General features: G+C 39.1%; 1 protein-coding gene across 10 annotated transcripts in view; it reads right to left on the bottom strand.

Moving 5' to 3' along the window:
* USP6NL (USP6 N-terminal like) overlaps positions 1–23,638 on the bottom strand; it is a 110,903-nt gene extending 87,265 nt beyond the window's left edge. Inside the window, exons 1-4 of one of the 10 annotated variants that reach the window (XM_068189453.1) lie at positions 23,449–23,638; positions 21,034–21,183; positions 18,290–18,379; positions 650–758 (exon numbers count right to left, since the gene is read on the bottom strand). In XM_068189453.1, the coding sequence (XP_068045554.1) occupies positions 650–722 (73 nt within the window). In that variant the 5' untranslated portion in view covers positions 723–758; positions 18,290–18,379; positions 21,034–21,183; positions 23,449–23,638. Of the gene's footprint in view, positions 1–649; positions 759–18,289; positions 18,380–19,324; positions 19,349–21,033; positions 21,184–22,714; positions 22,871–22,960; positions 23,046–23,448 lie in introns of those variants that run through there. The other 9 variants (XM_068189449.1, XM_068189451.1, XM_068189452.1 and 6 more) reach the window with 9 other exon arrangements.
* Positions 23,639–24,720: the final 1,082 nt, after the last annotated feature.

Raw genomic sequence — 24,720 nt, forward strand, 5'->3', positions numbered from 1 at the left:
ATTACTTTAGTAAAGAAAAAACAAATGTTCAACACACTGAAGTAAACAAGAACAACATTTAAGATCAATTGAGTTCAAAGAATCATTGATTGTTTCAAGTAGATTTTCATACACTTGCAAGAGGCACTTTGGATTTTGAAGTTAGTTGTAATCTAGAAATAATCTAATTGTAAAACCTAGTCAGCAGTGCAGCTGTGTACTTCCAGTCTCTCATTTCCATAAGCACTAAAGAAGCCTGGTTTTGCTCTTATTCTCATTTAGAGCATTAAGACTCTAAAAACTATTTTGATGGGATTACACAGAATACAACTGCTATTTTCACATCCTGAACTCTCCTGACAATGAAAATGTTTTTACCACAAAAACAAAGGAAAATCTTGAGTACAACAGTAACAGTTACAGATGCTGACAAACTCAATTTTCAGCATAATAAACATCACTGGGATTCTCTCTGAGAAAGCGGCAGTTGCAAAAATGATAATAATTATGCTTAATATAGATCTAAGCTAAATTATGGCAGCTGTACATGCCATAACAAAGAGCATTTTTAAGTATCAAGTATGCAATTTAACTACAACCAAACTCCCAAAATATTCTGATTCACAGCAAGTTACTGAGAACACTGAGTATATCCCAGAGCTGCTCTTACCTTTCCTGGCAGTGTCTGTTCTCCGTCTTGCTGGCGACACCAGATCCTTGACAATCTGTAGCACTTGAATCATTGCTCCTTAGCAAGATCAAAGGAACAAGGTGCTCCTCTAAAATTCCAACAGGTTTCATTACTACACCTTATTACATGGCTGTCTTCAGTATGCTCAAGCAAAACTGCTGCAGGAAGAACTCATCTACCTTCCCAGGAAGATTTCTGCCTGATGACTCTACAGGCTGGGGTGATGGATTTAAAGTGACTTCAGCACCAGGAAACAAAAAAAGGCAAGCAGTCCTAAATGTATTTCTACAGAACATTTTAGAATTCTTTACTGCAGAGAACACATACTGATTTCCCTAAATAAAGTTTAAAGGAAACGTTCACAAAGTGGCTAGAAAAATAAAACCCCTTGAAGCGACTGCCGACAGATGCAGCACGCTCCCCTGGCTCAGTAACTAACAAGTGTGGCTGCATCCTCTTTTCAAGTCAGTCTCAGTTCATGAAATTTCACGTAATGCTTAAAGACTCCGGTGCAGTGCAGAGCCAGTGTCAGACCCGCCAAGAGAACTAAAATTAAACCCAGCCTGCAAAAACTCCATCAGGCACAAGCAAACTCCTGCTAAAGACATTCATCGGGCTCCTTTTCTGCCCCCTGGAACAGAAACCTCTGTCACCCTTGTACGTGACAGGAATTCTCACACACCGGGAGGCACGCTGGAAATCCTGGGAGCATTTCAGGCGTTCTCTCACCCACCACCAGAAGCCCAAAGAACTCTTTCAGCAAAGGTATTGTCATTTCTTTCATTACCTCTGTCAGGTAATTTTAGGCAGGCAGATTGCTGTATGCGCCCGGCAACATTTCTAATGACGTTTGAAAAATGTACAAAGGCCCTTCAGAAGTGCTTTTTGCCAAAACCTCTGCAGAGCTAACCAAAAAAAAAAAGTAAAAAAATCCTGAGGAATCATGTTTTATGTGATCACTTTAAATAACTGTCAGGCCGGAAGAGGCTCTGTGAACACTTCTGAAAACTGAATTTCTACACAGCACAGCGATGCCTTGCACACACAGAGATCAATTTAGGAAGCCAACTACATGTTCTGAAAATCATAACATGAAAACAAACCACAGGCCACATTCTCTGCCCTTTAGACCTTCTGTTCCCATTGCTTAAGTGTTGGGGGGGAGAAGAGGTCATCTCTTTCCATTTTTCCATTTCCAGCTGCTCACATCACAAGCATTTCAGATTTTAAGATTTACTGGCGTATTTATCCACATCCATGTCAGTCTCTTGAATCATACAGAGCACAGGAACAACAAACTATGGCTATTATATGTCAGTCTCATTCACAGACAAGTAAAACCCTTCTCCCTGCCAGGCTGTCTGATTTATTCTCCCACTCTGTAAACATTCAAGTGTCCATTCAAGAGGAAGCTTGAAGAAACATTCTTCAAAATGTTACAGACAGAATCCTCAACTTTTCTATATTAAGAATCATTTCTAACTCCTGGACCTGAAGTTAAATTCCAGGTTCAATACCAATGACTTTATACCTAGAGAAGTTTGGAGAAGATCACTACAAGCAGACCCTTCCAGAACAAGTATAATTTCAGAACATTTAAATAAGATGTAAAATGTAGGGTTGTGCAGTAAGGTTTACCTGGAAGTCTGTTATTTAATAATCCAGTGGTCAAAACTGCCATTGGAAGATTTTTTTCCACAATTATCTCACCATAAGGCATTTGTTCTGTATTTAGCTGGGTAATCAAACAACTTCTCTCCAAGTCAAATATATAAAACCAAAGGAATATCATTACTTGCAACTATATTACATTGCAAATTTTCTCTAAAAAACTGACTTCTAAGTTCATGGTGCACAAAACACAACTACTACAGAACTACTAAACTTCTGATGGTCCTTATAGGAACATACTATGGATAGGAGGAGAAAGGAAGAAAAAAGAGATAAAGTTGAATAAAATACTCAGTAATAATATCCACTTAGTCTTCCAAAGCAAGAATACACCTTGCAGATCCTACAGTTGATTTTTAAACGAACTTGATTATCTCATTGCTACAGCAACATTCTCAAGTGCTGAACAAGGAGAGGACAGTGGACTGACAAAGGCTAACAGCTGGGAAAGGGGAGCAGAGGAAGAAAGAAGGATGACTTGTACCTACTTTTCTGAAAAATTATTTCAAAAGGAAGAAATTAAGCACTTCAGTACCTACTCCCAACTGCAAAAAGGAAGTAGTTCCTAACTGTAGTTCCTAACAGTAGTTCCAAACTGTCCCTTACCTTGATGGTACAGGTCCGTGTCCTCCCTTTTCAAGAGAGACACACAAAAACTTCAGGACTGGAAGTCATTTTCACATCACACCTGCCTTCCTCAATGTGAAACAGTTTCCAAAGTTGGTATGCACAGCAGTTTCTCCCTCTTCTTTATTGTGACAATTGGCACATAGAAAAAAACTGACAAAACTTGCAAAGCCTTAAAATAGTTTAGGAAAATGAAAACAACATTCCAATATGCAATGTAAAGAAAATGGTGCAAGTCTGAAGCGAGCATTATAAATAAGAAATTTCAACAAATCACTGAAACTTTGAAGAATTACACAGTAATCTTGGTGGCTGCTATTTATCTTTCCTCAAATCAATGTATACACAAAGACAGCAACATTAAAACTGCTATAGTATAGAGGCAATACCAAAAAGACTTGTAGAAATAAAACACACTAAATTGTATAATTTCATCTGTTACTTGTGAGTCAGAACTTGGTTACAGTTCACTCTTATCTTTGACTGGTACTGAACCAACAATCTGTCACTACAACTGCCACCTCTCAGGCCATACATCCTGATAAAACACCCACTGTGGACAAGGACATACCAGATCACAGGAATTCTGACAGAGATACACAAGGTGAACCACTAAGAAACCCATCATAAATTTAGTGTGACAATTTGAGTAGATTTTGTTTGAGAAAAAAAGTAGTGCTACATATTCAGTCACAGACCACTGATCTCTGCCAAGCATTTTTCCTCTCTGACAGAGAGCTTGCTAAGCAATATGTGCTTGATGATGTTCTTGGATTTTGCTTTTCTTCCTTGACTTCAAAATTGTAGGGAATACAGAAATCATGCACATGTTAACAACATGATGGAGTACACTGGTATTGAAAGGAACAGTTAACCACGATGGGATTTTATGGACCACTGTGTACAGCCCCTGATCTCTCCCAAGCATAATAATAACAATGACCTGCATCCTGATTAGTCAGCTATCATAATTCAGAATAAAAATGCTTCCATTAACGTAATTATAATTAACTGATCTTTGGAAGCAGTTCTTTTTCATGAAGCATATTGCCAGGAGGTAACACATTTAGAGCACAAATGATGCTGCAGAAGGATAGCTCAGTGGGTATTTGTCAAAGGTATTTGACAGGGGGTGGGGAAGATCAGAATTCGATTCTGAGGAAGACTTAATATTTTCTCTTTCTCTCTTCTTCTAATCTGTAATGTTTATATATTCACAGCATTCTGTCTAGGCTATTAAAAAACCATCAAGAACCCTCAGGGTTTTCCCAGGCAGCATTGCAGCTACCCAAAAAGTGCCTGCTTGTTGTGTCCTCGTTTACAGAAAGATGTACAAGCTACTAACAGAGAAAAACCCAACCCACTGCAATGGCTCGAGGGCTTTCCCTCATAGGAACAACAGCCCTGCAGTTGAGATGCAAAGTTACTGTCACTGTTCTTTTTCTATCTCTTATCAACCTGAACTGTCCAGAATTCAGATATTCTGCATATTGATTACTCCCAACATCTCTGCAGAAACCTGTGCAGCTCTGACTTCTTCATCCTCCCCTGTGTTCCCCACAGACAGAACTGTGTCCTGTTCCCTACCTGTCAGACTCCACACACGGTTAAGATGCCAAGCTTTCAGGCCTGACACCCCAGGGAATGGAGAGCCCATAACAAAATGGCCAGGAAATTCCTAGCCCAGGGCAGTCCTGTCACTAATGTTTCAATGGAAGCAGGATCAAGCCTTAAGTCTTCTAGAAAGCAAATAAATACACAAAACACTTCTGGTGACGCTTGTTCTGCAATAGAGCAAAGTCTGACGTTAGAGGCAGGAGACGAGGATTTACAAGGGAGCAGGGTGCATTTGCTCTTTGGACCCTCCTCTCTAAGCTGTAACACCCAGAAGCTATTGCAGCACCCTACGAGTCAGCAGGGCTGTGGGCAGGACTGTCCCAGCAGGGCTGTCTGGAACAGGGGCTGTAAAAACTCCAGTGCCATCAAAAGTGAGGGCACCTGCTCTTAATGACCCATTGGAATGCTTGCTTTAAAAGCTGCAGTTTCAGGAACCACACACGGCACAACTGCTTCATCGTCCCTCCCATCTCAGCAAGGAGGCTCAGAAAATGAAGATTATTTTCCCATCAAGAACCACTCTCTCATATGCAGGATAAAAGTTTTCAAGAATAGATTAAAGAATTAAAGAAATACAAGTCAAGCATCAGGAAAAAGATTCTTTAAATGTCAAATAAAAGGAAGAGTATATTATAACATTTGCATAGTCCCTTCACAAAAAAAAAACCTGTTTATTTATTGCAAAAATAATGAATTCAGATAAAGTCTATCCAGCAGCTAAGGCAAATACTTTAACTATCCCCACTATCCTCAGAAACATTTTGTTTTATGATACTCCCATCTTTTCCTGTCTTCAAATTATTATCTCAAAACAATTAGGCACTGAGCTCTAAAACAATATACCATAATACAAATTACTACTACAGCTGCTATGAAGTAGGTTATCTACTGTTTCTCACTAATATTTTTTATTAATTTTCCAATCTCTGAACTGAAGCCTACAGTTTTTTTCTAAGTTTTCAGTAATCTATCATAGCTGGACAAGAATTCTAGAGTTCCAAATCAATAACTAACTGTCCCCATAAATCTCTGAAACTTTAAATTCTTAATCGTCATTATTTTCTACAGATCATTCTCTGAAGCATGTAAGAGGCAAAAAGGAGAAAACCTCATGCTCTCAGGAATTCCTATGTGAAATTCTGATAGCCTTTCTTGAAAAAAATGTTTGCACCAGTGACACAATTCCATTTATTATTCAGGAGGTAATTTTTCAAAAGTGACTGCTTTTGGCTATGCATTTTTCAAAGCATTCAAAAAAATAAATAAATATCCTCACAGTCTTCTCAATGGTCCTTCAGAGTCAGTAACTGCTTAATCCAACAGAATTTGCATCCACTCAGGAGTATTTTTTTCTTCATTTTTAGCAGGTTTGCTACCACTTTTAAAGCATAAAACTATGGCTGCAGATCTAGGAGCCTTATTTAGAAGGCATCTTCTTGGGAAGAGAAAGTAGCTTGATCTAAAGGCTTTAAAAGTAATAATTTCAAGAGACAGCTATTTTTTTAAAGTCTGTTTTTCTTTGCACTTTAAGAAGCTGTTCATTAAATTCGGATGATGGAAAACGTCAATAAATGGTCAATGAAAGTAATTCTACCTGTTCCAGGAAAAAACCTTATAAACCCAAAACAGAAAAAGAAATGCTGTAACTGGGAATAAAGGGAAGACAGAAAAACACAGAGCCATATTCTGCACAGTACACAGTGAAGAAAACAGCTTACAGCACACAGTGAAGAAAAACTACACATTGCACAATGCCATCCCTGCTCAGTGCTCTCACTGTCACCCTTCTTGCACAGTTTTCACTCCCCCAGCTCTTGCTACAGCACATTCTGCACCTGGCTCTAGACTATAACACGACAGACAGCGAGTCTCCCAGAGAACCACGATGAAGCCAAGGGAACTGCCTGTGTAGATCACTTTTATCACTCTGATAACAAACACCAGACATTAATGGAGATCACTAGCAGAAGTTTGTGCTCATGTAAATCTTGATGCACTCTTCCAAAAAAAAATAGAAAAACTATTTACAAAAAGGAAAAAAGCATTTATAGATGTACAATTTATTTTTTCTTCCCAATAAATGTGTTTTATACCTGTCACCTCCATAACCAAAGGGTACTGCTGCTTCTTTTCTCCTGTATTTTCTGTAGAAAGTTTAGACATACAAGTGCATCTAAACTGCACCATTCAGCAACAGTTCAAAGGGTCCCAAAAGCTCTTAGATATTTAACCCATAAAGACCTGGCAAACGGAGTAGCTCAGGCTGCAGTGCAGAATTCCTTAGATACAGAGGTACTCATGTCTTTTGGGTCTGTGTGATTAGGATTGTGTTAAGCAGGCTACAAAGCATTACAGAAATGAGTAAGAACAGAATCACAGATTCTTATTGTGAATCATCAAATTAATTCAATTTCTTTCTCCTCACACACATCATGCCCTTCAAAGGCCAAATGATCACTTTATAAGGCCCAAGAAATTATCAAGAAAACAATAACAAAGCAAATGGAATTCCACCACCACTCTCCACCCCACCCACCCCCCCAAAAAAAAGGTTGTCTCTAATCAGTCCATTTTAAATTATTGATAAAATAATGTTTGGTGGGGTTTTTTTAAACAGGAGGAAGAAAGAGGATGGTAGTACAAGATCTCATCTCAGTGAATGCACACACCCCACAGGATTTCTCAGTCTTCCTCATATTAGATGGCAAGTTTTCATGTAGCTTTAGCTGCAAATGAAGATTTTTCTGAGAAGAAAAAAATTCCATACTAGAAGTCTCAAAAAGAAATCAGACATTAATGAAGCTGCAATTACAATAACAAAAACTATTTAAAATATATTCCCCAATAATATGCAGCATTTCAAACAGAATATGTTGCAATTTTACACTGCCTGGATTTGGGTCATGGCTGTAGTGCTAATCAACGAATTTATCTTAAGCTAAAGGATATCATTAAATGTTCTGTCAAACCTAAGCACACAGAAAGAAGCCACACTAGTCATTAAATACTTCTTTTGGTTTTGCTATATTAAACAAAAATCAAAACTATTACTATCTTACATGTGCAAATACTGAAGTCAAAGTACATTCATTAGTTTAATCAGGCATAGACTGATAAAAGTGAATGTGTGTTCAACTCAAAGAAAGAAGAAAAATAAAAACTTTGCTTTTAATTTAAACCCTTACTTGGTTTTCTTTTGAAGAGGACATGAATGAGACTAATAATCTTGTACCTCCCTGAGGCAAAGAAAAACTAGAAAATTCTATGCACTGCTATTTGTTAGCATGATTAAATCCTTCACTGCATGTACATTTCTAGGATGATATTTAATCCAAGTAATAAAATGCAGCTGTAGAGAGGCACCAGGAAGAACATCAAATCTTGTTAGTCCACTGCAAAATACACACTACTTTTATTAAGCCCATGTATTTGCAGCCATAGTTTGTGCAGCAAATACAGTGTGGCTTTCTGCCTCTGCAAGAAAAATCAAAACTTTCAAAATACTCTGTAACAGATTAATCTAACGCTTAAGGGTGGCATCTAATCCCACAAATGCAACCTACCTTAGTAAAGAGAAAAACTGTTAGAGACACATTCAAAGGAAGAACAAATTCAACATCTCAAAAGTAGCCAATGGAAATTAACCCAAAGGCCACACAGAGCAGAAGGAACTACCCTCCTATAAAGGGAAGTGTACCTGGGTCTGTTTGCTTCCTGCACTTGTGTTGTAATGGGACACACCATTACCTGTCACTTTCAGATTTCTGCCTCCTGCTCTCCTTCTGTGTTCACTCAGCATGCAGTCTTTCAAAGCAGATTTTAACTAAAGTGTTTTAAAAATCCAAACTTGGCACTTGAATGTGACAATCATGTTAACTGTGACTACTTACATGCTCCCACTGTTGAACAGTGCTCCTATTCCCTCATCAGTGAAAAAATGGTGGAAACACTTGGGCATCTGAGACTTCTTTAGTCAGCTTCACCTTCAGACAGTCAATTTATCCAAATGAAAAATGTCTTACCTACTTATTCCATGAACAAGAACACAGGGACCTACTAACACGGCCCCAGTTTTGGCAGATGGGCAACCTTAGTGTATTTACTGTTCTCTGTGCTCTCTGCAGCTGTACAGAATTTAATATCATGCCAAGTTTCAGCCAGCAACTGCCATGGTCCAGACAAGAAGGGTCATCACTCCACCCAGTATTACATTCAGGCACTGCAACCTAGCATTTTAACTCCCAAAGGCACTACACCAGTGCTAAAGGAACAGAAGTGCCATCATCCCCCCCTGCAGTGGATTTATCCTTGTTAAATTTCACTGAATAACATCCAGGTAACCTGGCCTTGTTACATCATCCTGTAAGTCCACTGAATATACAGTGTTAAACAAAACACAAACTGTGTTAGTTCTTCTAAATGGATGTTCCATTTAATGACTGACTGCATTAAGAAGAGGGAAGAAAACACTCAAGAGCCTTACAGTGAGTTTCACATAAATATTATTTCTTTTAGTTTGTTTTAATGCACAAGGAATAAATAAATACTGAAATGTCACCAAAAGTGACTCATTAGCCCTCGCTCTAAAAAGAAAACTTTCCTACCACATACTTAGAGCAAAACATACAAATATTTTGTCATTGCTTCTGATATAGAAAAGGGAGGTGGGGGACAGGGAAGGAAGTGAGGAGGAAATAAAAAGCAAAATTGACACTTTTCAATTTGTACCTCCTTTTTACAGCAAGCAAAAGACCAATTTTTTTCTCTCCTGTTCTCCAAGACCGTGACATCCTTCAAACACTCTTACAGTAATTTGATGCAACTGGGGAAGAGAGGAAGCTAAAAGCTTGTCTAGTTTTTGCAGCCAGATATAAAATAATATGAGCTGTAACTGCACTGAAGCTCCCACAGCAAAGAGGGTCTGCAGAGCAGCCTGACCACAAGCATGGCTGTAGCACAGCATCTCTCCAAAAACTTGGAGTTGCGGCCCACAAGTGTCACCTCAAAGCTAAATTTGGGGGAGAGCAGGAAATTAAGGTTATGCCATTGTACTGTTTGTACAACTCGGTCACAGTAGCACCACAAAATAAAACTCCTTGCATAATGCTGTATAAAATTCTACTATTAAAAAATAAAAGAGAAGGAAAAAGCTTTCTATTGAATGCAGCAGAACATTCTGGTGAGAGACTTACTTCCCTATGTCCCTAAAACTTCTGGCAAGTCAGTCTGACTGGTGCTCTAAAGAGCTCTGAGTAAGGCTTTCAGCACTCCACCACAGAATTAGGCAGGTTTTCAAAGAGCTTTTCAAGGCTAAAACAGAAAGACTGCATTCAAGAATCCTCTCCTATGGCAAACCAAACTGCTTTATTAATACAAAGTGCCCTTATACATCAGTGATCTGTTAGATTAATGATTGCCCTGGCCAAAAGCACTGAGGTTCTACAGCGTGTTGGTATGCCTTCTATTCTGGATACCATTAAGTAACACAAAATAAAACTGAGGAAAAAAAGGAAGAGAAGAAAGAAAACAACACCTCATACCAGCTTCTCAAACCAGAAGAACTTGGGAGTTCTACACAGATTTGTGCTTGCTTCAGAAATTTTGAGCAGGATAGGAACAGGTTTACCAATAGTCTTGAAAAAATTCCAGTGTTATCTTGCCAGTCTCTGACATAATTTTAGGTATTAAAATACTTTAATTATAGGGGAGAGGATCCTTAGTAATGAGAGCTTAAACAAGCCTTATAATCAGCTGCTTGATAGGATATCACCTTAGTGCAGCTACTTTGTTACCACAAACATCTGCAACCATCCTTGTAAATACTGAAGGGATAACAGGCTGGAGAGTTTAAGAAAAGATCTTAAATTTAAACAAATACAGAGCCAATAATCCCACTGATATTACTTACATAACCCCACTTCTGGCAACAACCCCAAATATTTTCCAACTGTGTTACAAATCAAAGAAGTCGTTTACTATCAGTAGCTGAGTAAAGCAAGTCAAAATAATTTTTCTTGAAACACAGTAATTTATCTTAAAAAAAACCACATCTTTTAAATCAGGTGCTTTATTTCTTGAATATGAACATGAATAACAACACAAAATAAGACTGCAACTCAATTATTTTTCATGTCTGTGATAAAGCTACACCACTGAGTAGCAGTACTTCACTTTTCCTACACAGTGCTGCATATTATTCAATCATTTGCAAGGAAAGTGAGAATCAACATGACTCACGACAGGCAAGGAAAGTTCTGTGAACACCTCATTTACACTGCTGTTGGGAAAGTTCTTCTTTAGTCCATTTCTGATCCTTCATCCCATTCAGCTGTTTTGTGAATTCTTTGAATCAACAGGAAATAACACCACCAATAGGGAGCTTAAAACTGCAGCCTCAAAGTCCTCCTGCAGAAACTGCAACATTGTTCTGTGACTACGCAGTGCCTGATGCAGAGAAGGGGGTGCCCACCCAAACATCTACATTTATACCTGTTGCTTTTCATCTGTATTTTAGTTGGGAATTTCTGCATCCTGCCCCCTTTGGAATGTACTTGAATACCACCCTCAACTTATCACAGGATGAATAGGATCCCAGAAATATGAATTGCTTACATAGTGGCAGATACTTGATACTCACTCCAGAGAACAAGGTTGCAGTGTTTTTGTGCTACTCACTCCTTCTGCTGCAGGAGCACCAAAGAGCCACGATAAAGGCATCATTGTGCCATGTTCTATATAAAGGAGCACAGAGAGAGGCCCAAAGACTAAGATTTCAATTAAAAAACTATGTAATGGGAGAATATTATCATGCCAAAGGCATGTACTCCTGTGTATGCCAATTAGTCATAATAAATCGGCACTCCTTACTGGCCATCAGTCAAAACAGAGGCAGACAAATGTTACAAGAGTATTCTCCTTTATTTATAAACACATAAATAGAAGAATTCTACTATCTCTAATGTAGGTATATAATTTTACATTGTAAAGAAAAAATAATTACATAAAATAGATATCATAGATAAAACATGTAATGAATGTTTAAATATACATAAATTATGATCACAGTCATCTTTTTATCATCCTTGTTGTTTCAGAGACACACACAACTAGAGTATCATGAAGTAAATAATTTCTAAATAATCCAATCTTCATTTCCAGTACAGACATGGCAGAATAAATGTGAAGTGCAAGTGCCTAAAAAGAACACATTTGGGGAACAGTGTGTGTATAAGAAAATACTGAACACCAACAACATAAATGATGGTAATTTTCCTGCCACAGCTCTCCTGTCAGCTCAAACCTAACAATAGTTTCCTGCCAGTGCCAACATTTTGGTTTACAAACAGAAATTATACCTCTTTAAAAGTAGGTGTCATGTTGCACTAATTTATTTAGAGAAGCCCCATCAACCAGCCAGGAAAAAGCCCACATGAAAGAAGATAGATTTGAAGTTCCCTTTATAGAAAAATAAATTTAAAAATAAATGCAACACCTTTTTAAAAATGTTCAGTCAATGTAGCTGAAATGTATGCAAAGAGATTTATAAATTTAACTTTACTATGCATTAATTAATTTAAATTAAACAGTAAATATTTTACAATACCATTTTGTTAGCAAAGCCCTACAAATGTGACATTACTGAACTTGAACCTACCACCTGCAAACACAGCTTCTGGATGTGATTAATGCATTTTTAACTGCAACCTCCTGCAAAGATGCAGCTTCATTTCACACTATGGAGATTGAAGACTTACTTTGTTCAAGTAAATACAAGACAAAATAAAAGTCAAAAACTGTTTATCTGCCTCTTTGACCTAAAAATAAATTTTAAGTGCAAGGGAAGCAATGACTTACCAGCTGTAAATATCCTAAAATGTGACCAAAAATAAAGGAAAGATTATGAAAACAAATTTTTAAATAGTTTTAAATCTGTTTAAATATAGACAAATTTCAAAAAGCTTTCATTTGTACTCTGATTTTTTTCAATAGCTGTACTATGAGAAAAAAAAATCCACAAGGTCTGAGAAGCTGCATTATTACATCAACTGAATAAATAAAAATCCAATATAATAAAATGCAAATATTAAAACAAGAAGTTAGTTTCTACTAACATGCCTGCATTTCCCCCATGTGATACGTCAGTTTTGTGTGCAGTATTTGGGTTCATATTTTATGGCTGCTCATGCACCCTGTGTATTTAGAGGAGCAGTTTAATTACAGTATTGGTGAGAAACTGGGTCATCCAAGATCTGATTAGCCCTCTGGAGATGCCTCTCCTTGCTTAGCATAGAGGAAGCCCAAGATTACCACATTCCTGAACAACTTAAGCTACAGTTCCATGCACACTTCCAGCAATGCAAACCAGCATTTACCAGAATCTCACCCACAGATCATTGATCCCCACCCCTGCACTGCTCTCCCTGCAGGGCAGCAGTGCATCCATGGATGCAGCTACCTCAGCAAGAGCTTAGGGAGCCCCCTCAATTCCAGTCAGCCCCATGAATGCTCCTGTAACAAGGAAGAATGCAGGAATTCAGGCAGGCAAAGGACACTGACCCATTTCTGGCATGGGCAACATTTTAAAGCGGCCATGAAATTTTAAGACCCCGAGTTCAGCCTTGGCTCCTGAAGCCCCTGCCTTTCGAATGAAACTTCATTCAAAACTTCCTCGTTGAGACCACACAGGTTTCTGCAACTCATTAATTCTGATCTCTGAATCTGTATTTTGAGTCAGAAAATTATCTCCAGCCCAGTTGCTCACAGTCTCACCAGGTACAAGCTGCACTATGAAGAAGAGATAGAGAGCAAGTAGCAGTACCCCAAAAAAAAAGAGATCTGAAAAGTTAAGACAACACAGAAGAGCAACAGTGAAGCAAGACCGAGTGACAAGTTCTCTTACTACAAGATTCCAGAGCCAAACATGTCTTTTTCATGCTTCAGCACCTCACTACAAAAAGGTTAATAGTGTACTACTACTGATGCAAATTCTCATGTGTCTCTACAGCTACAGTGGAGAATTCCATTGACAGCTTCAATAAAAGAGGAGGAAAAATTAAATAAACACTGATATTATCAATGAAGTAATTTTTAGGGGGTCGCTAATATACAGTAGTATACTCTTTGAAGAGTCTTGTGGGTTTCCTTCTTTTTCACACAGCTGAGTTGCAGGGGGGTTACAATTATTTAATTTTTAAAATTTTTTACAAACATTTCACAAATCTTCAAAGCCATCTTTTGCAAATCTGTATTATGGCTCTTTACAGTCCCCTGTATCCAACAACTCTTTATTACTCAGAGCTTCAGTTTTTCATAGAGAATTACTATTTCAAGTTTCAGGAAATATAACCCAAGAGACAGAATAGCTTCTTCTCAATTTCTCAAGTCACAGTTATTTATGAAGACTGGAAGATAATTGTGCTGTGAAATCACAACAATTGTGAAAGCACTAACTGCAGTTTCAAATTTGCATTTTATGACTAGGCTTTCAGGGTTCATAGTTCAAAACTGAAACAAAAACCTAGCATGTAACAATAATCTGACATCCTTTAACTATTCATTATTATATATTGTTAAAGTATTTTAGTTTATTTGTAAGTTTTCCTTCCCCAGCATGCAGTCGTCTCAGTGAATCAGAGCCTAGACTTCTTCCTTTCTTTCATTCAATCTCAGCTCATTGCAAAGAAGTGATGACTACAAAGCCTCTTCCACCAAATTCAGTTTTTAAATTATTTGCAACACTTTACCCACACTACATAAAATGCACAGCCACCTACACTTCAGGTAAAACAGACAAAAAGCCCCAGTATTTCATTTATGAACAGTTTGACTTGGTCCTCAGTTCACTACAGATTCATTCTGACACACCAGGAGGGGAGACTGGGGGGTTGAGGGGGGAAAATGAGCCAGCCTTCACTCACAGACTTTCCTTAGGACAGGGAGCTCTAGAGATGCCCAGAACACTTTCTTCAGCTACAAGCACAGAAATAATAACGTGTAGAATGGTTTGGGTTGGAAGTGACCTTAAGATCATCCAGTTCCTATGCCCTGCCATGGACAGGGACACCTTCCACTTGACCAGGCTGCTCCAAGGCCCATCCAACCTGGCCTAGAGGGACTCACTACAGCACTGCATCTTGATCTGGCTGACCTAAAATGTTAAGGCTGACCTTAACATTTGCTTTAGTTCCTAAGTTCATTGTTCATGAACAGGGAAATTGACAGCCAAAACTATTTCTTTACATACACTATGAGAACACAGAAGAAAAGAAACAAAATCTATGTTTTCAGAAATCCCAAAACCACTAGGTTCCTCTGTGAACACAGACTAGAAAGCCAGAGCTGTAATGAGAGGTCAGGTATGTAACCAACCATCAAACAGAAGCAGCCTTTAATCACACCACCATTGTGAGCTTGATTTGAACTAGTGAGGCAAAAACTGCCCCCATCATTACCAGGCCACACCAACCATCTGCAGAATGCAAGATTACACTGCACAGCAGCTCTCAAAATGTGTTCTCTCACACAAAATGTGTTCCTACCCTCAGTCAAACAGAAAGAAAACCTGAATTGATGGGAGTGAAGCACAAAGAAACAGGTGACCGTCCGAAACGCATGCAGCATTAAGTATTTAGTGTGTTAGAAATAAAACTAGAAGCAGAAAGACAAAGTCAGGAAAGAAATATTCTGTATTATAAAATTGGCACTGCATCTTATACATTTAAGGGGAAAAAACTGAAGATGTCAGCAGCTTGTTACAATAGCATGCACTAACCTTAAGTTTCACTGCAGCAGCTCAAATAATTTCATTGTACTGACCCTTCCTCAAGGGAGAAAAGAAGAGGAAAATCCCCAAAAATAAAGAGCAGAGTTTCTAACACTAAGAATTTATCATGACACTACACATTTTCTGGCCACTAAATATCTGGAGAAAATGAAGATTAAATCAGCTCTTTCTGTGGTGGGACATTCTAGGCAGTTCGCATTCACCAGGATTTCTCTGACAAGTTATCTTTAAATATAAAACAAATCAATAATCAACTTCACTTAGCTACACTTGGTACTATTACAAACCCTTTAAGGATCTGACCTCAGTGTCCTATAAGGCATACAATGGAAAAGCACAATTTCAAATACAAATGTTTCTTACCCTTATTATGACAACAGACATTTACAAAGCTATTCCACAGAAATAAAAGCCTTAACAGGGACTGCCTCATTTTTAACAGATTTTTTGTATTGTGCAACAAAAAACTACCACCATGAATGGTGAACTCTGCAGTTCTGTCAGTGCTCTACCCCAGTACAGGGAAAGATCTAGTACAACAGGATCCAAAGCGGGCACTTACACACCTGGTAACTATCAAAAAAGTTAAACAAAAAAGCAGTTCTCTCATTCACTTTCAAAACTCATCATTGGCTTAAAAATAAGGATGTGTGTGCTTCATAAGTACCAGGACATTAACAGATTTACTTCTGCAAGGCATTTAAATAAAATAATAAGCTTTGTGTGACAAATTTTATATGGTAAACAAGAAATCTGATACAGTAAAAATTACTTAAGCTAGTGAATGAAGTTGGCAAAAAACCCAAATAGTTATGATCTGCCTGAAAAGAAATTTAGGACAGGTATTAGAAAAATGATTTAATCATTTTAGGACTTAGCATCCACCACAGCCCTTCACAAAGATGAAGCGCCACAAAATGGTAATATATACTGAATCAAGTACAACACAAGAAAATAAGCAGGCTTTAATCATGTAGCCTGCACATAATAACATTCTGGAGTTTTTAGTGGCCTTCTGAAGGCTGAGATTACCTCATTTTAGATAGATTTTTTGTTTGAATGACACTAGGTGATGCACAATTTAGGAATACTACAGACTCCCACCATTTGTAATACATCTAGCTATTCTAGATGCCCACAGATTTTGTGAATAAGCACGCATATACAGAACTATGCAAATAAATGCAGCTTCATAAGATATGGTGCTTACCTTATTGACTGAGATATTTAGGAAAGAGGAGCATAAAACTAAGGACTGTGCTTATAGTTCAAGTTTCTCTCAAGCAAACCATAAACTCAGAAATTCAACATCAGCCAAATATAAAATATCTGATCATCTCTAAACCATATTTTTAGAGTGTGGCACTTTGTGTTGTGCCCTTGAAGCCCATCACAGCCCAGGCTTCAGCCCATTCTACCACAAGAATGTGGCATCCTGCACTGAAGAACACCATTACTGATGTACCACAAAAAGTACTGCCAAATTGTTGTCTTGCAATTGAATAAGGGTCTTCATTCTTCCTAATGAACAGCTGAACCCTCCAGCCTGGAATCAGCTCAAAATCTGACCAAAACCAAGGGTGTTTTGCTCTAGCACTGTCTGCGTGTGCTGTACGCAAACCAACATCACCACAGCAGCAGCCTGGAAGTCACACTTAGCACAGCAGCTGTAAGTCAGTTATTTGTTATGTGTAAGACTGCACAAAAATCAATGAAAAGCATGAAAAGCTCTATAAATGAAGAGTCACATACAGTGTTTGACAAATCAGGATGTCTGAACAACTGCCTGGAAAATTGTCCTCTATGCAGTACAGCAAATATTTTAAACATCAGAAAGTAAACAAGTGTGAATAGCAATATGAAAGAAAATCGAAATAAATCTGTATAAAAACTCTATAGCTCAGGAACTCCTTCAAGCCTTTTTTGGTGTAATTTTTCCTCTGCTGCATTTAGCAAGCATTTCCTTCATCATTTTTTTTTTTAATTTCCAGATGTCAAGAACAATCATTTTTCATTTAGTTTGACAAGAAATTTAACCAACAATTTTCTTTACTCATTTCCTCCCAGAAACTCAAATGGTCTTATTTTACTAACAAAAGATATAATTACCCTATGAACAAGATGCTTTTCCTACAGCATGTTCAGTACAGTTGTGTTGAAGCTGAGCTACATTACAAATATAGCTCCTGTGCAAATAAAGTTTTATCCTTATTTCTACATGAGACAAGGCCAAGTAACATTGCTGACAAAAGCTGCGTGAAGAAGTCTCACATCTGCAAAACTTATGAGACCCTCAAATACTCAAAGGAGTTCACTAAAAAGAGGTTATCTTACCCATCAGATATGACCTAAAGCAAAATTTCCGGTGTCTTTCATCTGTTTTTTTCCACCGTTACAGACATTAAGTTGCAGTTTTCTGTGGCTCAGATCATTCCAATACGTGCCAGAATTCCTCTGGGATCAAACCTCTATACTGGAATTTGACTAACGTATTTATTTTTTTCCTATAAAATGAAGTCCATTGATTTTATTTTGGATTTTTATCAGTTATTTTAATTTACTAGGCAGTCACAAATTCTGGAATTCTTAGCAAACCCAAGGCATTTTTCCCTCATAGTCATATGTTTTATTTATATTGAATAAAACAAACATCATCTTGTTACGGAGCTCAACTTCTTGAAAATGAGACCAGACTACAGAAAAGTCTTACAGAGCACACATTGATTGAAAATTTGCAGATTAAATTGGCATCTGGCAAATCTCAAGTTTATTTGGTTATTTTTACAGGACCAAAGACACAAAACTCAGTATGCATATACTTTCAAGGAATAAACACCTCCCGAAACCTACTACAGAAATACAGCTCTTCTAAACTACAACCTAAGGGTTTCTTTTTTTCTTAAAGAAAGAAATCTACTTACTCATGACTGGAAACTTCTTTGTATATAATCCAAGACAGGTCTTGAAGCAAGGTATTTTGTTGGAGAAGGTTTCTCAGAGGTATACATGTCCTGAAAGTGGGAGGAAAGTAAAAAACAAGTAATTTTTTTAACTTCAAATCACTAGAATATATGTTTACATATAAACTATCTTTCCTACTCTCTTTTCATCCTGTTTGTTTAAAAAAAAAAAAAAGGAAAACATATGTTGGTTATGACTGGGGAGCTTTACTGCTTATGTATGTATTTGGCTGTTTACCAACTCAAAATGTGCACCTTCCTCTAACAATCACATTATTAACTTGTGTATGTACTTTGAAAAAAAAGTGCTGTAAAATATAATGTTTAGTATCTCTTGGGAGCAGTTAAAAAATTAAGTATCTCTTGGGAGCAGTTAAAAAGTTAAAAGTACAAGACTACAATATGGATATAGTAACTGAAAATTCCTAAGTAATATTTTTATTCAGCAACCTCAGCTGAGTAGGAAAAACAATGCAAAAAACCCCCACTTTTTAAAACACAAGAAATGCAATTAAGGTTATTAAACAAGCACAGGTTGGCATTGACATCAAACATTTCCTTCTCAGAAACAAAACCTGAAAAAGTTACCATTTCCAGCAACTATAAACCTACAGTTCCATCAGTTCCTCATCGATTTCAGAAAAAGATACCCAAGTAGGGCAGATATGGATTCACTAACAGTAAGCCTGGCCCTCCCTGAAGCCAAATATAGAGGACTTAATCTCTGACAATGACAGCACAGCAAGTACATTTTGAAAAATTTATTATATAATCTCCCTCCTGCTGCTAAAAGCAAGTTTATCCAAGTCTGATAGAACAGTTAAATGGAAAAAACTTCACTCACAGCTGAGATGAAAAGAAGAAATCCAACATATCTACTAAGCTATACAGAGTTTTCTTTTACTAGCCGCACACATGGAAACTATCTGTAAATTAATTAATATTATGTGATATAGTTCTTCTTTTCAAAACAAATTAGAACCTGCTGAACCTCACCACCTGTGCTAATCCAGGCAGGTATCTTGTGCTGACTCAGATTTCAAGTCTCAACTCTCCTGAACTCTTCATGCTCAAAAAACCCTAAAGTAAAACGCAAAAAGACATAAGAAGAGACTTAAGTTTTCCTAAATTATGACTTCACGTAACGTTTACAAATCTACAGCACACAGCAAAGTAGTACAGGAACTACCACAGGACATCTCAAGAAGGTTTTTTTATCAACTGCTAAAACAATAAAAAAAATTAGATAAACATCAAAGCCACACACACCACGAAAAAAAGAAATCCAGCTGCCAAAAGGAAGCCTTTGGTAAAGCTGCAGATTGAAAATTACAACCAACTTTTTTTTTACTGAAAAAGTGACACAGGGAAGAGACTCACTAGGGAAAGAAAGCAGCTGAAAAAATCCACACACAAACATTCTAAATAAGCAGAGATAAACAAAAAGCCACGAGATGCTACATCAGTGAAGAGCAGTTTGAACTGCAGGCCCTGTCAACTTTCCTGCTAAATTAAATATTTAAGCACAGACAGCCAAATCAAAAATGTTAAAATGTCTGTTAAAACATATCATTAGAACTGCAGCCTTGTCAGCTTCCTCTTGATTACTGGTTTCAAAATTAGCAAATGTAACTTCCACGACATTTAATTATTTACTGGGCTAATAACACCTGTTATGTTAAGAACATCAAATGGATCAGATATCCCTCAAACCAGGTCCAAAGCATTTTTGACCAGTTTCACACTACCTTGGAGCTCAAGTTCTTCTTGAATCTTATGCATAATCAACTGGAAGACCAGAGTCTCCCATTCAACTCGATTTTCCAACGGCATTATCTCACCTTAGTTTTGTAAATATGAGCTAACAATCCTTTGCCTCTGAGACATCGTGTTACATGACATTTTACTGTGTGTATGTACAGGAAAAGGCTGTTCATTAGGAAAAAAACAAAACAGCAGCTCTGAAAACCACTTAAGGCTAATAATAGCTTAATTATGCAGCCTCATCGCTTATAAAAATCTTGTCACGTAACATTGAGGAAATGAGATGGGGATGATACAGAAGCTCTGTTCTACCTAAACGTGTGAAAAGTGAATGCTCCAGTGCACCAGAGCAACCTGACCTCCGACTCCCAGCCACAAAGTGCTGCTCCTGGATTGCCTTCAGTGTCTAAATATTTCGTTTAGCTATTGCTAGCATCTGTTTAGCACACAATGCAGACTTCTGGTAAATTCAGCTGTTGTTTTCTGAAATAACACTACGTGTGTATTTTATATAATTTCCCTTGTAAATAATTTTTATAAAAAAAGGAAAATTTTGTCTTTCATCTGTAATTTTGAGTACAGCAATAGCAAGCATTATTGAAAGTCAACACTACCAAATAGCAGACAGTCTCTGTTTTCCATTGCATTGCAACAGCAACACCTTTACCTTGGGATGTGTGTCAGAAACTAAACAGTTTTCACTTTGCTTTCTCAGCCAACCTGATTTATTTCAATGCCTGCAGGGTTCTCTCCTGTACAGAAATACTACCAACTACTACAAAACAGAAATAAAGACTATTACTTGTTCAGTGTCTTTCTGGAAGACACCATCTTGGAAAAACTTTTAATTCAAAACAGTGCCTGACACTCTTTCCCTTGCAATCAACAAGGCTATAATAAAAATAAAAAATAAAACAAACCACCAACCCACCCACACATACCCTTGATCTTTGTCTTTTCCTCAAGAGCTAACCCTTGTATTCCACCTCATGTTTCCTCTAGTGACACACATCTACTCACTCACTCTTGGGAGTATCACCTCCAGTAGCTGTGAAACTATTGGCATTTTAGCTGAGATTTGTCAGGAATACCTGCAGCGAGCTAAGCTCTTTGCAACTTCAAATTCACACACACTCATAATACATTCAATTACCTGTTTCCATAGCTGGTTGCCAGGTCTCTTTTTTACCCAATACTCTGTTTCAGGATAATTAGCAGGAGCCAGATTGCAAGCAAATTACAGCATATTGTACTTCTTTGCAGTATGACTCTACCCAGAGAAGAGATTTTCCTTTAAGCTGGCAATTAAAGATTCTGGTCTAGCCTGTGTGTGTGTGTGTTACTGTAGTATCTGTTTAAGTTAGAGACTAAGGAGTTAACATTAAGAATTTATACCCCTAGTTCCCAAGAACCAGGAATCACAGAAGCAGCATGCAACTGCCCTGCATAAACACACAAAGACAAAACAGTCTAAAGAGAGCCTGCCTTGCACAAATCAGTATTTTAGTGTCATTTACCGTCTTCTTTAAACCAAACATTATGGCCACTCACAGAAAACAGATTTCAGAAGCACTGTCTTTTAGATTTGCACACATAGCTGGCTGGCAAAACATTAAGTCTGAAATTGGTGGCTTCTGTGCTGTATAATCAGAGGGCAGAAGAACAGCTGGTTAAAAGGCAGTTCTACTAAATACTTATTTAAGCTGAATTAACTTATAAGTTATAATCAGAAACAACAAAAGTTTAAAAGGAGTAAAACTAAGTCACTTCAGAGCACAGTTATTAAAAAGAACATAACAAAAATGCCTAATACAGCACCAAGCCTCTGAGCTCAGTAAAACGCCCAAGACAGCACAAATGCACAATTCACGACAAAGTGCAACTGCGACTGTTTCAGAACCTACACAGAACCACGGACTGGCCACAGACGAGGAAGCACATGGAAGTACAAATGAAACAAGCCCAACGACACACCCTCCTTTGTTCATAGCAGGAATATTTACACTATAAAGCGTTGAGGCAAATCGCCTTTAGTTTCAGGCACTGCTGATTGGCCGCTGCGTTTAATACACACACGCCTGGTAGAGTTGGAGTTTCGACTGTCACACAGCAGCTCTAGATTGCAGGGCACGCAGCAAGCTAAAAAACCATAGAAAACAATTATTTAATTTAGTTATCCTAACCGAAATGATCGTCCACAAGATACATCTGTTGTGAACAGGGCAGATGTGGATTTGTTTTCACTCCGCTGTAATTCAGTGAAAGCTGAAAACCAGCTTCCCTCACAGCCAGTTTTGAGTGCAGCTGCCTCCTCCAAGCAGCAAATAGCACAAAGAAAGTTATTCTCGAGCATATGCGGGTGCACAACTGGTACAGGAGTTTGGACACAGTGACTTTTAAGTCACCACTTGACTCTCGTTCAGCTGGCAGCTCAGTGGCTTCGATGGTTTTCTACAGGCAGCCATCCACGCCACAGCAAGAACCTGAAACACCTGATAATAACTGGCTCTTTGCTGGCAGTCCCAGCGGAGGCTCAGGGCTAGGAGGGGGCCATGGAGACCCAGGGCTGAGCACAGCCTGAGGGACGCCCTCTCTCCCAGCCTGGCACTTTCCACCACATACCTGAAGTATTACAAAAAGCAGAGGAGGGAGCAGGTACAGAGAGAGCAACGGTGCCAGAAAGTCACATTAAAGGGTTCAGCCATCGAAATCCTCCCTAGTCCTGACTAGGGCGGCACTGTCGCCTGCCACATGGTCAGAAGAGGAGGCCCCAAGTGTCGGACCTCCAGCCGCGACTCCCTCAAGCACAAACCCACACACACAGGCCCCCCAGCCCCGCTCTGACTGCGGCCCCTCACGCCGCCACACCTCACTCCAACCTTACAACGGGACCAGGGGCATCTCCACAGGGCTTCCCCCGGGCTCCCCCAGCACCCCCGGCTCCGTCGCGTCCCACCGCCCCCTCCCCAGCAGAAAAGAGCAGGGAGCCTCCAAACACACACACACACACACACACACCCCTCCGCTGGGAATGGAACAGTCCGAACACCCCAGTACCCTGCGGGAACCGGCTCCCGCCACTTCCACCTCTCCGGCCTCGCAGGGGGTGCGCCCCCCCCCGGGGGAGGATGGTAGCGCCCGCCTCCCCTCAGCCGGGAGGAGCCCGCCCGCTTCAATGGAGGGTCCGCCGCGACACCTCCACACACACACACACACACACACACACACACACACACACACACACACACACACACACACACACACACGCGGCCCCCCCGCACCCCCGCCGTGGACGGCTCCAGCCGGCCATCCCGGGGCCGCACAATGGCCGCAGCAAAGTCCCAGCTTGTCCCTACCTTTGCTCGGCTTCCTCCTCTTCCCGGGGCCTCCCTCCGCCGCCTTCCCCAGCGGCGCGTCCGTGCTCGCTGCCCCGGGACCGGCAGCCTCCGACCAGGAAGTGCCCCGGTGTGCCACCGCCGCTATGGAAACCCTCCCCGCCCCCGCCCCGCCCCTCCCACAGGGCTGACCCGCCGCGGCCGCCATCTTGGGCTCGGGACGAGGCGCCTGCCCGGGGCCGCCCGCTGCTGTGGGGAGAGCGGTGGGACAAACACGGAGCGGGGCCTGGTGCCCTCAGAACCTCCTTGGCCGTGCCAAGGCTCTCAGTATGGACACCCATTCTCCTGTGTGCAGTTCTGGGCTTCTTAGTATGACACCAAAAACATCGGCATAAATCAAACTCCCGCACTCTTTTATTTCCTAGCGTTGGGGAGTAGGCATTACTTTATTCCCAGCTGGAGTGCATAGCAGGTAACTCCGGCCGTATGCACTCCGTTTCTGTTATAAACGCCAATCAATCACTTGGTTTTTAAAATTTTAAAAGTTTAATAATAATAAAATAGTTATAAAAATAGTAATACAATTAGAGTAATGAAAATTTAGAGTTAGGACAATTACAAGACAATAAAAAGCAAAGAAATACGGGCGTCCGGATGCTCTCGGGCACTTAAGCCCGATAAGCATGCCTTGTGAACAAAGGAATAATCTTTAAAAGCAGTAGCCTGTTGCATATTCATACATCTCATACATGATGCATAAATTCCTTGCAAATTAAGAACTTTTCTGGTTTTTGTCAACTTCTTCCCCTTAATCCTGGTGGTTCCATAAAGACGGAGAGAAGGTGGAAGAATGTTTGTCTTTTCCGATAAGGAGGCAGTAATTCTTTATGGGCCCCCAGCATTGTCATCTCTGTGTGAAGAGTTTCTTCATTATCTCATCTCTTGCTTGAATTAGTAAAGAACCCCCACATACATAGGTTCTATTTTAACTACAAAACTACATTTACCATACTATTAAAATGTTAATACAGCACTTCTAATCAATATAACATAATACATAATAGTATTCAATTTAATATTTGCAAAAAGCCAATCATAAAATATGCATTTTTCACAGTTTCCAAAACTTTTCATTCTCACATTTTCAGCAAACAAATTATTGTTCATTGGTTCTAAATTGCATAATTCTCTTCATTAATTACTGTTTTATTAGTTATTGGTTTCTTGCTTCTAGTGCTAATTAGTTCAGCCTTTTTATCAATTTTTCCCTGACACAGTCTACAGTGCTTAGGC

The sequence above is a fragment of the Anomalospiza imberbis genome, chromosome 5, assembly GCF_031753505.1.
Source record: "Anomalospiza imberbis isolate Cuckoo-Finch-1a 21T00152 chromosome 5, ASM3175350v1, whole genome shotgun sequence".
NCBI lineage: Eukaryota > Metazoa > Chordata > Aves > Passeriformes > Viduidae > Anomalospiza > Anomalospiza imberbis.